The sequence below is a fragment of the Engystomops pustulosus genome, chromosome 1 (assembly GCF_040894005.1).
Source record: "Engystomops pustulosus chromosome 1, aEngPut4.maternal, whole genome shotgun sequence".
NCBI classification, from domain to species: Eukaryota; Metazoa; Chordata; class Amphibia; order Anura; family Leptodactylidae; genus Engystomops; species Engystomops pustulosus.
This window is the reverse complement of record NC_092411.1, coordinates 211,261,793-211,278,257: the sequence shown is the minus strand read 5'-3', so window position 1 is coordinate 211,278,257 and position 16,465 is coordinate 211,261,793. Positions and strand designations below refer to the sequence as shown.

Genomic DNA, 16,465 nt, shown 5'->3' with positions numbered 1-16,465 from the left:
TGGAGGCCATTTGAGTACAGTGAACTCATTGTCATGTTCAAGAAACCAGTCTGAAATGATTCCAGGTTTATGACATGGCGCATTATCCTGCTGAAAGTAGCCATCAGATGTTGGGTACATTGTGGTCATAAAGGGATGGACATGGTCAGCAACAATACTCAGGTAGGCTGTGGCATTGCAACGATGCTCAATTGGTACCAAGGGGCCCAGAAAAGTGCCAAGAGTGCCAAGAAAATATTCCCCATACCATGACACCACCACCACCAGCCTGAACCGTTGATACAAGGCAGGATGGATCCATGCTTTCATGTTGTTGACGCCAAATTCTTTCCCTACCATCCGAATGTCGCAGCAGAAATCGAGACTCATCAGACCAGGCAATGTTTTTCCAATCTTCTACTGTCCAATTTCGATGAGCTTGTGCAAATTGTAGCCTCAGTTTCCTGTTCTTATCTGAAAGGAGTGGCACCCGGTGTGGTCTTCTGCTGCTGTAGCCCATCTGCCTCAAAGTTCGACGTACTGTGCGTTCAGAGATGCTCTTCTGCCTACCTTGGTTGTAACGGGTGGTGATTTGAGTCACTGTTGACTTTCTATCAGCTCGAACCAGTCTGCCCATTCTCCTCTGACCTCTGGCATCAACAAGGGATTTCCGCCCACAGAACTGCCGCTCACTGGATGTTTTTTCTTTTTCGGACCATTCTCTGTAAACCCTAGAGATGGTTGTGCGTGAAAATCCCAGTAGATCAGCAGTTTCTGAAATACTCAGACCAGCCCTTCTGGCACCAACAACCATGCCACGTTCAAAGGCACTCAAATCACCTTTCTTCTCCATACTGATGCTCGGTTTGAACTGCAGGAGATTGTCTTGACCATGTCTACATGCCTAAATGCACTGAGTTGCCGCCATGTGATTGGCTGATTAGAAATTAAGTGTTAACGAGCAGTTGGACAGGTGTACCTAATAAAGTGGCCGGTGAGTGTATATTGTCCACACTAGCTTCCATGCGTATCGGATCGCAGGCACACCTGTGCCCCTCTCTGTGGCAGCGCCCCATCCCCAGCTCACTCACCTCTCTGCGATCTTGTTCCTGTCCTGACTGGCCAGCTCCCGTGCGCGCCTGCACTTGCAGAATTAAAGGGCCAGCATGCCGCTGATTGGCGCTGGTTACTTCCGGAATTCCTGAAAAGCTGGCTTCTCCCAGCAACCCCCTGCCGGATGTTTGAGCTTCATGCCACTGAGAAAGCTTCCCTCTGCAATTATTACCTGTCTTTTGACCTCCCGTTGTGACCCCGGACTTGACCATGACCTTGCTCCTTCGCTGCCAGCCTTGACCTCCTGCTCTATCCGTGACCTCACATCATTGCTGCCTGACTTGACCATCTGCCTGTTCCTGACCACAAGACTGCCTAGTAATTCTGTACCTTGACAGCGGTGGTCCAGGGGGTTCACTAACCCCTGAATCCTGACACATGTTTTTGCATCTGGGGACACAGCAGCTCCCATCCCTAAAGTTCACCAGTTGTCTATATCTTATTGACTGTTACACAGAGATGCCTCCTTGCACACTGGTTATATTCCACCATTGAAATTATAACAGGTTACAACACATACATGAAAACATACTTATTTTCAGATAGAGTGGGAGCAGAACAACATAGAGAAATAAGGATGGCCGCCTTTATTATGCAGAGAAAGGAAATTTATTTTAACCCCTGTGTCATGGACAGGTTTCATCACACTAAGGCCGGTTGCACATGAATGTTCTTCGGCCATGGAATCGGATTCTGTGGACCAAGTACAGTGCAGTGGATGGGAGATATGATGCTAGGATTCCTTGACTGCCAAGGGAACAGCAGCGCAAACACTGTAACAGTTGTTGCAGTGCTGATGCTGCTGTTTGGCTGTGAGACAGGGACTATCCGCATCATATATCACTGTGATGCAATTATTCCCGTCCAGTAAACGGTCTTGTGCAACTGTCCTAACTGATACTTGCCAAACAACTGAAAGGGATGCTGGGGACGTTACAGGTTGGAAATGCTAGGCAGCCCTAACTCTTCAGGATGCTGAAAGGATAATAGGGCTTCACATATTCCTGAATAACTAGAGTAGGTTTATATTAAATACCTCACAGCTGTAGTATAATAAAGAGATTAAATAAGGTTTTTTACAGCAAATAAATATCTTCCAAACAACTTACAATGGCAAAATTCTTAACCAATTGCCTGCCCCTTCTATAATGACCTTTCCCTGGTCTCCCCCAGTATTCTATTACTGATGTTTCATTGTAGACAATCATTTGCTATAGGTGTGTTCCTTCAATATTCAATGGTTGAAAGTACACTTCTGTCTGTGAGCACAAGAATAGGTTTACCTATGGCCCTGCCCTTATCTTTACTGAACCACCAATCAGAGATAAGAATCTCAAGTTCTATCCCTTTATCACTAATGATACTTATCAACTGTCAAGAATTCAGTGGGACAATTGCAGATTCATATTGCTGTCCCACTGTCCAGGTGGGGGCTATGTATTTGCAACCTCTAAACACTGGACGGTATTGGTTAACCACCTGCTAATGACCAATGCTTTATTAAAATACCACTTGTATGTTATATTCTTATTATTTTTATTGTAATTGATGATGGGTCCATTTTCCTTCCTTATTTGCCCCTGTCTGACCCTTTTGTCTACCAATTCTCTTTAGAACATAAAATGCTTAGCTATGATAGTTTAATTTCCTGTGTCATGACCGTGGTGGCGTAAGCAATTGTTCATAGTCAGCTCCACACAGTAATATATGAACTGGCCCCTGGTGAAATAACCCTTTTCTATTTAGGACTTAAACACGTGTCATGCCCTTACTGTCTCAAATACTTAGAAGAATGAGCCCTTTTCTTAACCATGTGAACATTTCCTTCCAAGAACAGTGCTTGCCATCAGGGGTATGTTTCAGGTAGCATCTGGAAAGAGCTGAGGGTGATATTAGTTATTGCTTTTTATACACAGTGTGTATTCTCAAACTATGAGATAAGACTTAGAATATTTTTTATATTTTGTAAAGAAACAAGCAATGAAATAAAGGTCTATTCATGAGGCTCATGTTCTCTCAATAATTGCTGTAAGATGCAAGATTTCATGCTAAAATCATGAAAAAACATAACTGCAACCTTAAAGGGGTGTTCCCATTTCAGCAAATTAATGTTATTGTTTTTATGATAAAAAGTTATCATACATTCTCTATCAATTCCCCACGGTTTTCTAGATCTCTGCTTGCTGACATTCTATAGAAAGCTTCTATGTTTACTTCCAGTGGACAGAAATCTTACCATGGTCACACAGGTGCTCGGCTCATTATGTCATAGAGAGTAACCAGAGCTGTGGCTTATGAAGAGCCGTTCACCTGTGTGACCATGGTCAGATTTCTGTCCACTGGAAGTAAAGTCAGAAGGCTACCGACTGATTACAATATTGTAGACACCTGTGATGCTAATTAGTGGACACACCGCAATTTAACAAGTCCCTTTGCTCAGATTGTTTTCAGGGACACCAACATTTCTGTCCAGGCCTGTTTCATGAGGTTTATTTTTATGTTGAGGCATATTTTTGTGACCATTGTGGGTCTTTCTTTTATGAAACGAGGGGAATCAACAATTTTGTACTAATACTATTTTACCATTTTTATATATTGTAGCTAAAGGGAATCTTCTCTAATACTCAGAAAATCTATTAGCATTAAAGCCATGTGTCTTATATTTTCTAGGTCCGCTACCTTACCGAGGCAATAACTCCAATAGACCTCTAAAGTCATCTTGAGGTATCTGGCACCATGACGTTACCAGTAAAGCCTGCAAACAAACCATCCCTTACAAGTGTTACAATATAAACAAAAGGCCACCTTTTAAATTTTTACTAGAAGCACACCATCCCCAATGCTTTTAAGCACCAGCTAGGTCTCAATTGATGACGTCCTATCCATTTCCCATGATAGCTGCAGCCAATTGTTGGACATAGTGGTGATCTCTGCCTGAATACCACGTGACCAAATTTCCTCAGCTGTCATGTGCCATTTTTGCATTTTTGCAACCAATTAATAGCAGTCCTTTTAGGACATGAATATTCATCGACCAGAAATTTTTTTTCATTATTAAGTTGTATAAACTGTATAAGGTGATCCTTCCATGGATGACATCCCAAAGGTCTGCAGACTTGATGCATATTTGGCAAAAACCAGTTGTGGCACAGAAAAAGGGCCATGATGCTAAACCAAAGGAACATCTGTTGGTTAGCTTTGTTCCTTTGAATTGGAGTTGGACAACTCTGTAAGTTCCAAGGTCATCCCCCCTTTAATCAGGCTTGTTTTTTTCAGTACATCCCAAAGATCTATGGACTATACAGCACCTTGAATTCGTTGTAGTATTCGTTGAGTCATTCATAAAATGCTTACAAAAACATCAAATTAAATCACACCACTGCTATTAAAAATGCATCTTAAAATGATTGTTGGACAGCTGGCCTTAGGTAACCATACTGACAGATTTAGGGATTGGTTTATTGCGACCTTTTAGAATATACCTTGCTTTTCCATGCTCCTGCACCTGCTATACCATCCAGCAACATGTGATCTCATGTAACGCAAATAACTACTGTAGTAGAGTCCATATACTGGAGGTAGCAGGGGCTTCTCTAGAGAATGGGGGAAATGGCCATGTGCATGTGTTAAATACAGAGTTAGGGATGGGACTGGTTTAACCTGTTGCAAGAAAATCTAGCTCCAGTACTGGAAGGAGAATATGATTATTTTTGTTTGTATTAACGTGTGACATAGTTATAAAATAACCAATAATTTTCTAACATATTTACATTTTACTTAAACACATTCATTGATACATTCATTAAATATGTACTCACCGTTACAGGAAGAGTGGTTGTTACCTAGGTAATGATAACTTTCCTGGCAGTCCCATTGTTCTAATCCTTTGGTGCAATATAAGCCGGTGAATATAAATGATGTCCAAAAAACTGTGAATATAAGGTACATAATCTCCTCTTCTTGTGGTTTCTGCCCATAGGCTACATGTCACTTGTCTTTCATCCTGTGCAGCTCTGTGTGTGATGGGAACACTGTCTCCTGGACGCAGCCTTTTAGATCCAACATTGTTTGTTGCAATAATTCCAGATTTTTGTTTTTCTTCTTTTTTTCTATACTCCAACAATACTGTGACTTCCCTCAGTATACAACTTTTCTAATTAGTTACGTATCTTGATTTTTTTTCTCTTCGAAGTAAAGTATGAAATGCCAGGCACCCTAGTGAGGAATGTGGCACTTGCAGCAAATGCTTCTGGAGAGATTCTCTTCAAGGATGTCAGAGCAAATTGCTTTCTGATAACCTTCTCTTGGTGGGAACACTATGCCAGGCTCTGTCTTCCCCAAATGCTGCCTCCTTTAAAATGCTTCCTTGCCACACCTCCCAGCTCCTTAGTGCCAGTGGAGTGGAGCATGTCTTTGGTCTTTTCCTTGCTAGGAATGAGAGAATGCAGACTGAGAACAAACACAGATGCACTTGTACTTCTCTTCATACACTCTGGTTCCTGGGTACAGACAGTTTTTATATTTTATAATAGGTCTGATACTAGAATTCAAGGACTATTTTGGTTAATAAAATACTTGAAGTCCACTTTAGTTTTCTTGATAAAGAACCATGAAAGCACCAGGTGACTTCTCTGTACTGAAACAATTTAGAGAATAGATTATTATACACCTATTCTTTACTCACACAGCCCAGACGTCTGGAACTTCAGATGAGTATGCACAGAAGCTTATAGTGATAAGAGTGAATTTAGGTTATGAACAAATAAAACTGTTCTGGATGGTTGAATTCATATTAATATTACTCATTTCCATAGAATGTTCCAGTTTCTATTTACTTTCTTTCTAATGTTTTTTACAAAGGAATTTTATCAAGAGGACAAATGGTAACAATCTACCTCTTCTTTGTTATTATTCCAAAGTATGAAAAAACCACTGCTGCATGTTACTTGTTGAATAGATGAGTCCTTTGGTAGGCTGATAATAGCAGTACAGGTGACATCCAGTGACATCCAGCTGACAATTTTATCAAACATTTATAGTAGAAAGATGAAAGATTAAAAGAAGCACCATAAATGTTATATAAGAAATACAAGTATTTACTAAAAAAGTAAAGTATTTGGTTAACAGATATCAAGCGATGGTAAAAAAAAAAAAAAAATTCTACTATAAACAGATATTTTGGACAGACAGTTCTCAAAACATGCAACACCTTAATCCACTGACTGAGACATGTACAGGCAGTCCCTGGGTTATGTACAAGATAGGCAGGTTTGTTCTTAAGTTGAATTTGTATGTAAGTCGGAACTGTATATTTTATAATTGTAACCCCAGCCAAAATTTTTTTGGTCTCTGTGACAATTGGATTTTAAAAATGTTGGATTGTCATCAGAACCACGATTAACAATAAAGCTTAATTGTGACACTTTTGATAACTGTAATAGCTGTTTATTGTAGGCTAGGGCTAAAGTACAGTAAATTACCAACATCCAGAAGTCTGTTTGTAACTAGGGGTCATCTGTAAGCAGGGTTTATTTGTATTGTATAGTGGCTTCTAAAAGTATTGCTGATAATGTGTAATGTGACTACATTATTTGGCCAGCTTGTGGGAAAGTTCACTCATGTTAATTGCTAGTTATACAGGTAATTTGTATTTTTTATTTACATTACTTGAGATATTTGTGGAAGGTCATTATTTAAGTAATATATATTACTATTGTTTATGTACTGGATATAACAGAATCCCTCCCCAATGCACATTTTGCCTTCCATTTGTCTAAAGTAGTTCATGGAAAAACATGTATCACTGCGGTATTCATTTAATGGAGTTGCATTGTTGGCAACATAATCCACAACATTTAGGTTTCACCCCTTGAACAACTCACAAAGCACCCAGAAGACTCCTAGAGAAATCCAACTTGTGAAAAAGGCAGTTTGTGTAAGCCCCACTCCTTTCCTGCCCCTTTGTGATTAGCCTTACCTCCTTTGTGTCTGTTCCCAGGAAACGTTGGCAATAACGGGGCAGTCACTACACTGCAAATTGTAACCATAATGCAATTCAAATTAAATGTCAATGTAGGTTATGGATAGGGAAGTGACAGCCAGAACATTTTAGATCATTCTTTTTAAGTTATCAACTTTTATTACAATAAAGGAAACAAAATAAATACAAATGATAATAAAAAGAACTAAAATAATTGAATCTATGGGGCACATGTATGATAAGTGTGGCTTTTTCTGTCTGTTTTTTGAGACTTTTCTTGCCTTTCCTGCTGGTCAGATTTATCTTAGCTTTTTTTCTTTATTGATACATGTGGCGTTTGGTCTGTAGTGAAATAGTGACTTTTTAAAACAAAAGTCTCCAAAAGTTGCAAATAGTTCCCAAGCTAATTTCTACGCCTGGTCCATAGTAAATATCCAACTTTTGGCGACTTTTTAAGAAAGTCGCAACTTTCACATCTGGATTAAGGTGATAACTCAGGGAAAGTAAACAAAGGCGAACCTTTCAAGGAGACAGTTTTAGGCACAAAAAAAGTGGCAAATGAGCACAAGAACCATGAAAAGTCATACTTACCCAGTAGGGATGCACAACACAATTTTCACTTTCAATGGTTCAGTGAAGGAAATTTCATATTGTCAATACTAACCTATAGTAGCAGGTCCCACCATCTTGCTTACTACAGCCCTTAAAACTAGAGATGAGCAAGCACTAAAATGCTTGAGTGCTCGTTATTCGAGACGAACTTTTCCTGATGCTCGAGTGCTCGTCTCGAATAACGAGCCCCATTGAAGTCAATGGGAGACTCGAGCATTTTTCAAAGGGACCATGGTTCGGGAATAAAATGTGTTATTTAATTGAAAAAGAATGTCTTCTCATAAGTTAGAAGATGTATGCAAACACCTGCAATCTATTCTTCACTGTTCCGCGTGTATATTATCTCCCGACAAGTTAGCAGATGTGAAGAACAGTGAAGAATAGAATAAAAACTGTGAACACAGGATCATTTAAGTGAAAAACACAGTGAAGAATAGATTGCAGATGTTCGGCACATCTGCTTACTTGTCGGGAGATAGGCTGTCCCGGGATCCACGCTGCTGCTCCCCGGTGTCTCCGTGCTGCTGCTCCCCGGTGTCTCCGTACTACTGCTCCGCGGTGTCTCCGTCCTACTGCTCCCCAGTGTCTCCGTGCTGCCACAGTGTCTCTGTTCTGCCCCTGCCCCGATGTCTCCGTGCTGCCCCGATGTCTCCGTGCTGCCCGTTGTCTCCGTGCTGCCCCAGTGTCTCCGTGCTGCGCCAGTGTCTCCGTGCTGCCCCGATGTCTCCGTGCTGCCCGATGTCTCCATGCTGCCCCGATGTCTCCGTGCTGCCCCAGTGTCTCTGTTCTGCCCCTGCCCTGATGTCTCCGTGCTGCCCGATGTCTCCGTGCTGCCCCAGTGTCTCTGTTCTGCCCCTGCCCCGATGTCTCCGTGCTGCCCGATGTCTCCATGCTGCCCCGATGTCTCCGTGCTGCCCCTGCCCCGATGTCTCCGTGCTGCCCCAGTGTCTCTGTTCTGCCCCTGCCCCGATGTCTCTGTGCTGCCCGATGTCTCCGTGCTGCCCCAGTGTCTCCATGCTGCCCGATGTCTCCATGCTGCCCGATGTCTCCATGCTGCCCCAGTGTCTCCGTTCTGCACCTGCCCCGATGTCTCCGTGCTGCCCCAGTGTCTCCGTGCTGCCCCAGTGTCTCCGTGCTGCCCGATGTCTCCGCGCTGCCCCGGTGTCTCCGTTCTGCCCCTGCCCTGATGTCTCCGTGCTGCCCGATGTCTCCGTGCTGCCCGTGCTGCCCCAGTGTCCCCGTGCTGCCCCAGTGTCTCCGTTCTGCCCCTGCCCCAATGTCTCCGTGCTGCCCGATGTCTCCCTGCTGCCCGATGTCTCCGTGCTGCCCCAGTGTCTCCGTTCTGCCCCTGCCCCGATGTCTCCGTGCTGCCCGATGTCTCAGTGCTGCCCGATGTCTCCGTTCTGCCCCTTCCCCGATGTCTCCGTGCTGCCCGATGTCTCTGTGCTGCCCCAGTGTCTCCGTTCTGCCCCTGCCACGATGTCTCCGTGCTGCTCGATGTCTCCGTTCTGCCCGTGCTGCCCGATGTCTCCGTTCTGCCCCACTCCCGATGTCTCCGTGCTGCCCGATGTCTCTGTCCTGCTCACCGTGTTCCTTCAATGTGTTCTTCACACATATATATTGTTCTTCACATAGTATTTTGTTCGCACCGTTCCGCGCGTATCTCCCGACAAGTAAGCAGATGTGCAGAACATCTGTAATCTATTCTTCACTGTATTCTTCACTGTGTTTTTCACTTTAATGATCCTGTGGTCACTGTGTTCACTGTTTTTATTCTATTCTTCATTGTTCTTCACTGTGTTTTTTTAATTAAATGCTCGATCTCGCGCAGGGGAAATACTCGTCCGAGCAACGAACCGCTTCGAGTACCTTAATACTTGAACGAGCATCAAGCTCGGACAAGTATACTCGCTCATCTCTAGTTAAAACCATAAGGTTGTCCAGCATATTACCTAGCTGGCAGCTTGGACAAATGGGCATTTATATGGAGGATGATAGGTCCCATGAAGGATACAAAAGGTCAGGCAGATCATCTCAAATGAAATCTCTTTTTTGGCCCATCCTGACAAAATTTTATAATTAAACTATGGCAAACTATAGCTCCTACAGTCTCAATCTCTAAATGTTGACAGAAGGTAAAAGTTGGAATGTCAATATTTTTTATCTTAGTGTAAGAAAGTGAGAGGTGTCATTTGGGAAAACCGCTATCTGTCCTACAGGCAGATGAAGGGTGTGTGGTAAAAGCCCTGGGTTTGTCTGCAGTAACCCAAGGGTTAATGCAGACATGATAAGCAGGAATAGTCTGTTTTATCTGTATTGGCCTAGCTAACACAGACACATTTGTAATGTCCGTACTGGGCCTGCTTATTATGGAGTAGGGGTAGGCTGGTAGTGGGACTCCTACTCCACCCGGGCTTCGGTCCTGGGTTTGTGAACTGCCCACAGGTGCGGGTCACAGGCCTCATTAGGGCCTGATTTAGTCTGCAGGCCAGAAGCAGTAGGAGAGGCCCTACCTGGAGAGCTGAAAGCGAGATTGCATTCTCACAGCAAAGGTAACTGAGGGTCTCCTGTCTTGCTGCTGGCCAAGAGCAGGTGCCAGGCAGCCTGGTACCCGGATAGCTAGGGTCCGTCAAATATATTAGACAGCGCCTAGCCGGGCAGGAATTACTTTTGTAATGTTTTTTTGCATGTGCCTAAGCCAAGGCTGAAGTTGTGTTCTGTTTTGCAAGTGTGAATAAACACTTAAATTGGACTTTAAACCTGCGTGTGTCACTGCTTCCTGCACTGCTACCAGTCAACTACCAGAGCAATTCCCCACATTAGGTAAAGGAAAAGTGAAAACCACTATTCTGAGCACTATATATACTTAACCTGGAAAGACAGGCACAGACGTAAAAGAGCCAAAATAAACCCCTGTACAATAGAATGATGGAGTTTGTTTTAAGGGATCCATGGGTATCCCAGTATTCATATTTTGGGGAAATATCTGGCAACTGACTTCATAAGTATTTTACCTGTAATGCTTTATTTGACAAGTCTGGAGAAGAAGAATCTCAAGGAGTAAATGAGGACCAGGGACATTGTGCTTCACACAGCTGTATGCTAAGTCGCCCAGGCAATTACATAATATCTGCTTCAACTGCCAAGGCCTTTGCTATGTCACCCAATGTAAAAATCTGCAAGGATCACAGGCTGTACCACAACTCCCTCTGAACAATTCTAAAAATGTTATCAGCTGTAGCTCTCTGCATGGCTAAAGTGTAACAGTCCCTAGTTTTGAAAAAGATCCTATCCAATTCACAGTACACACAGTACTCTGCACTGCACTTGGATCATGCAGCGCTAACTGTAAAATTCCTCTGATCAGCCATATATATCCTGAATTATACTGACCAAGGAATTTCTGTAGAGAAAGAGGTGCACAAATTACATTTTCATGAGGATGATTGAACTATTTCAGAACTGGCAGTATATGATGGAAAATATTTATGATTAACACTTGATGAATAAGGGACAGATTTTGTCATGATTACAATAAACAGTAACAATATAATACATACATAAAACAATTTGAATCCTTTTTTAAACCTGTAATGTTTATTGTGAATATGCAGCACATACAATAGCAGGCAATACAATGATAAGCCATTAAATCAATTTAAAATGACAGAAATTAAGGCAAGTTCGAGCAACAGGTCCACAATGGAGAAGTAACAGAGAAGGAGATCAACAAACTGGAAAAACAGAAGTTTCAAAAATTGGATTATACAACAAAAGAACAGCAGCAAGTCACTTGGCAGCAGTGGTGGATAAAAGAAAATCAACCATCAAAATGAAGCAAGATAAACCAGGGACACGTCATCCCCCTCATTCTGTGTGCGCACTGCTGCTGAGATTACAGGAAGTGTCGGGGTAGGGGGAGACTGAGATGTGCTGCTGCAGTGTACCAACATATTGGGCCAGATCTATTAAAGGGAACCTACCACCACGGATCTACCTATAAGATTTAGGCTAAGAGGATCGAAGAGGCTACTGGGGCGTGGAGAGGCCACACTGTGTAGCCTCAGCTCCAGCTACTCCACACCCCAGTAGCCTCTTTAGAAAATTTACATATTAGTGGAATAAAATTTATTAAAAAATTGCGGGGACGTGAGGATTAGCCCTTAAAAGGGCTATCCTCACCTCCTATAGATCCACCTACCACCCAATCTACCTTTATAGGTAGATCCGTGGTGGTAGGTTCCCTTTAAAGTGGCTGAGCCAGATTTCTTTCTGACACTACACTGAAAAGAACGTCTTTGGAGCTTGTACTTGTATTTAAGACATTTCTGCACCAGTTTTGTGTCACGGCTGCACTGTATCGACAAGACAGAAAAAATGTGCACTTAAACTGGCGTATTAGTGCTTAGTCGGCGTTTGCGACATATTTAATACAGCAACTCTAGAAATTGTGTCACACGCTGTATGCTAAAGGTGCACCAGATAATTGGAGACTGTGCGCCAGTATTCAAATATCTGTTGCACCCTGCACATTCTTGAAGCTAACTGTACTTACTACAGTTTGCCTCACTATTGATGAATCTGGACCATTGTGAAGCCAGAGCACAGAGCACAGAGAGGGCTTCTCTAACACGCCCATAGCCCTTCAGACTCATTAGCATAATAAAGCATAAAAGTTTATTTTAGAAGAAAGGAGGCCATGGATAAAAATATAAGAAGATTAAGAGGGTAAGTGTTTATTTTGCTTTATTTTGATGGTAGATTTCCTGTAACCCCTTAATGACCAGGCCCTTTTTCATTTTTGTGTTTCCATTTTTCACTCACCACCTTCAAAAATCTGTATCTTTTTTATATTTCCATGTAATTATAGTATTTACAGCCAGGGTTGGCTCCAGGTTTCAGTAGGCCCCTGGGCAACAGAGACACAGTGGACCCCTTTGCAGTGAACTCACATGGCAGCATTAAAATTCACAAACTAAAACTGTCTCCTGTTCCCTAGTTTATCATACCAAACAGCCCCCTCATGGTTATTTTATGTAAACCCCACTCACACCCTATGGATTCATTAGATACAGCCCTCCTCACCCCCCATGGATTCCTTATGTACAGCCTTATGAAGGCCCCCTCAGCAGCTCTGGGCCCTGGCACTTGCATAGGTACGCCAAGTGCTGGCGCCAGCCCTGTAGACAGCACTCACAATTGGGTTCCATAATTTTTTTATAACAGCCCCCATATACATACCCCCAAATTAAATCATATATGGCTACCCAGTTTACCCAGGCTACCCAGTTTAATAAAAATCCAGCCCCTTTATACAGATCCCCCATAGACAGTATATAGAACTACGTCGCCACCACCAGTAGCACACAGTATACACATAACGTGCCACCATGTATACACAGCCTCTACCCCAGTATACACAGCCTTTTCTCCAGTATACACAGCCTCTCCCCCAGTATACACAGTCTCTTCCTGTTTACACAGCCTGCCCCCGAGTATACCCATCCTCCTCTGTATACAAAGCCTCCCCAGTATACACAGCCTGCCCCCAGTATAGACAGCCTCTCCCACACTATACACAGCCTTCCTCTGGTACACACAGCCTCTCCCCCAGTATACACAGCCTGCTCCCAGTATAGACAGCCTCTCCCACAGTATACACAGCCTCCCTCTGGTACATACAGCCTCTCCCCCTGTATACACAGCCTGCTCCTAATATACACAGCCATTACCCCAGTATACAGAGCCTCCTCCAGCTGGATTTAATTCCTTAGTGCTGAGATCCTTCTAGTAACGGCCACAGACGGACAGTTTTATTGCATACAATGTAAAGAGTTACATAGCTGTATGGATACTTATCAAGAAGCTGGCATTGCTCATGTACACACAGGAAACCTTATTCTAAAAAGTAATCTCACACAAAAGTTTAACTTCCGTAAAATTGTATTTTCTTGTACGCTGTTTTTTTCATGTTGATTGCAGGTGTAACATGGGCGTTAAAGTTATTGTTTATCAGTGGCAGATTACCTTGGGGGGAACCAAAATGCAGAATTATATGTATCATAATAACATCAGAAATCTGATACCCATAACTTATGATATTTTCATGTCTTAAACTTGTACAATATGTATCAATCATTATAATATGATGTATCTTTCTAACAGGTCAGACAGCAAACATTTTGTAAGAATATGTCTTTAAAGAGGTTGTCTACCATTACAAAACTTTACTAAGGTAAGTACAAGACACTCATAGGGTCAACCATATTGTACTTACCATGGCAAAGTTTGTTTAAAGTTGCTGGGAGTGGTGGGTTAAATGACCCCGGGCACCAGGACCACCTGTCGGATGGGAAGGTTATGCAGACATTGCTGTCTGCACACCCGCTCCGTCATAGCTACTCCCAAAGCAGTTATTTGCGGGATGTACGGATGTCCTTGGCACGCCCCTCCAACCACTGATGTGGAAGCGGTTATGACGAGGTGGCGTACATACAGTAATGACTGTAACATCTCCCTTCATCTTCCAGGCAGCAGCAGGACATGGAACATCACAGAGAGTCCTGTTGCCTGGGGCCATGTCACCTGCTAGTCCCAGTGGCTTTACACAAATTTTACCATGGTAGGTACTATATGGGTCTTGTACATTGTTTTTGCTAGTTTAGTATGAAATAGTCCCATGTATCACCCTGGATTATCTGGCTGTATTTTTAGTAGTGTCCTTGTTTCTCTCAACCAAAATCTACCTGTCAGTAATTTTTTTTAAATGTCTGTCCACTATGTATTATTTCAATAAAGATGTATTGTTACATTTAAGTAGGGTAAATTGGCTTTTGTGTTCTCTAGATAGGTTCTATACAGTAATGACTGGAACATCACAGAGAGTCCTGTTGCCTGGGGCCATGTCACCAGCTAGTCCCAGTGGCTTTACACAAACTTTACCATGGTAGGTACTATATGGGTGACCCTATTAGAGTCTTCAACTTACCCAATTAAAATTTTGTAAGAAATTACTAAATAAATTTTAATAATTTCAATAAATTTTTGTACTGCTGTCACATTGAAGGATTTTTTATTACACATGAATCTAACTGTAGATTTACAAAGCATTGCAATGTCATGACAGCCTCCTGGTAATTAACACCTCACCCACGCTGCAGTCTCGTACCACTTGAAAAAGGAGCCTTTTTGAGCTCCGAAACGCATTGTGTTTTAGAGATATTAAATAAACCTCTTGATTACAATCTACCTCTCGTGATCATGAATACCGGAGTGCGTCAAACGTGACAGAAATTCCCTTTATCTACCTAATGCGATTCAAGACCTGTTTGGCAACCGCACTTCAATGACCCCTGTCCGCTGGCAGCACCCGGAGGCAGTGATACCAGTCCGCACACGCCCTCGCTTACAGTTGTGCCTAATCTAGCACAACTAAATCTGGTGAGCCTCGCTTTAACCCCTCTCCTAAACAATTCCATCGATTTTTAAAATAATACTACTCTATGAGCACTTCGTGGTCTTCCCTTGTCCGCCTTTCTAATGTCATGGCAGGACATGCATCTGTAATTCAACCCTTATTACATTCATGTATTAAAGTATTACAAGCACTTAGCAGTTAGAATGTTTAGCTTACCTATGCTGTATGCAACCATCAAAGAGTAGTCCAGCATGAAAAGCATGTTAGGTGATCTGGGCAGGGGATCACATTCAAGGGTGTGTTTGCAGTTCTCAGCTAGTTGACATGCTTAAATTATGACACCAAAGAAAGAATACATCGCAATCATAAACATCTTAATGGCATTGTCTACCAAACACACTGTTCTGGAGAATTCAAAGCTTTACACAGACTGCACTTTTTTTCCTAATAAAAAGGTGAGCTGGGATAAAAGCAAGACACGATTTTCAACAATTATTCTTTCATGATGGATCATATTGCCTAATTCCTAAGAAGTATAGAACACACATGACCAGCTGCTTGTAGAGGAAGCCAAAGAACTGGTCAGTGACCCAAATGCCACTGTGGGAAGTAAGAGACATCCTAGAGCTTGGCATGCAAGCTTAGCTACCAAACACACCCTTCTGAGGGGGCACAGCTGCAGATTCTGCTGCTTGAAAAGGAGAGAAAGGACAAGGAAAGGTTATGCACAATGTGAACTTCACTTCTTCTGCAACTGTGCTCAATGAGCAGCTATGAAGTATGAAGAATGTATTTGATCATGTGTACACTGCTACACACATTCTTGAGAGCACATAAAAAGAACTAAAGTGTCCCTGACTCGGGCACATAGTGGCACAGCAGGGGCATTGTGCACAAGAACAATGCCAGCATGTATGTGTTTCATTGATTCATCACATACTAATCTGATTAATAATCCTTGAATATCTGTAATGACGCACTAGAGAATTACTAAAACTTTTTTCTTACTTCTTGCACAGTTTACCATGCTATATTGGAACTAGACAATGGTTAGCATGACTGCTTGGCACAGTTGCCTTGCAGCACTAGAGTTCATGGTTCCCTCTGCTTGTGTGGGTTTCATCGACACATTTTATGAAATTGACCATACTGTGTGTGTGATGAGGAAACAACTAGAGACTAAAGATGTAACGCATATGCAAAATATTTTGCACCATAAGAACAATAGAAACATTTTTCCCAGAAAATTCAACTTTAGTAGTGGAAAACCACTAGAAGCTGAATTAATGTGTAATATGTGCTCCTATGTAATGACACTCAGCAAATATGCAAGATTAAGTAGCATACTGATGTGTATAACCCAG

The 16,465-nt window shown here is 42.4% G+C and overlaps 1 protein-coding gene across 2 annotated transcripts in view; it reads right to left on the bottom strand.

The window, feature by feature from the left end:
• The window catches only part of EGF (epidermal growth factor), a 100,525-nt gene extending 95,063 nt beyond the window's left edge, over positions 1-5,462 (bottom strand). Inside the window, exon 1 of one of the 2 annotated variants that reach the window (XM_072119309.1) lies at positions 4,911-5,462. In XM_072119309.1, coding sequence (XP_071975410.1) covers positions 4,911-5,040 — 130 coding nt within the window. In that variant the 5' untranslated portion in view covers positions 5,041-5,462. The remainder of the gene's footprint in view (positions 1-4,910) is intronic. The other variant, XM_072119308.1, reaches the window with a different exon arrangement.
• Between the last annotated feature and the right edge of the window lie 11,003 nt (positions 5,463-16,465).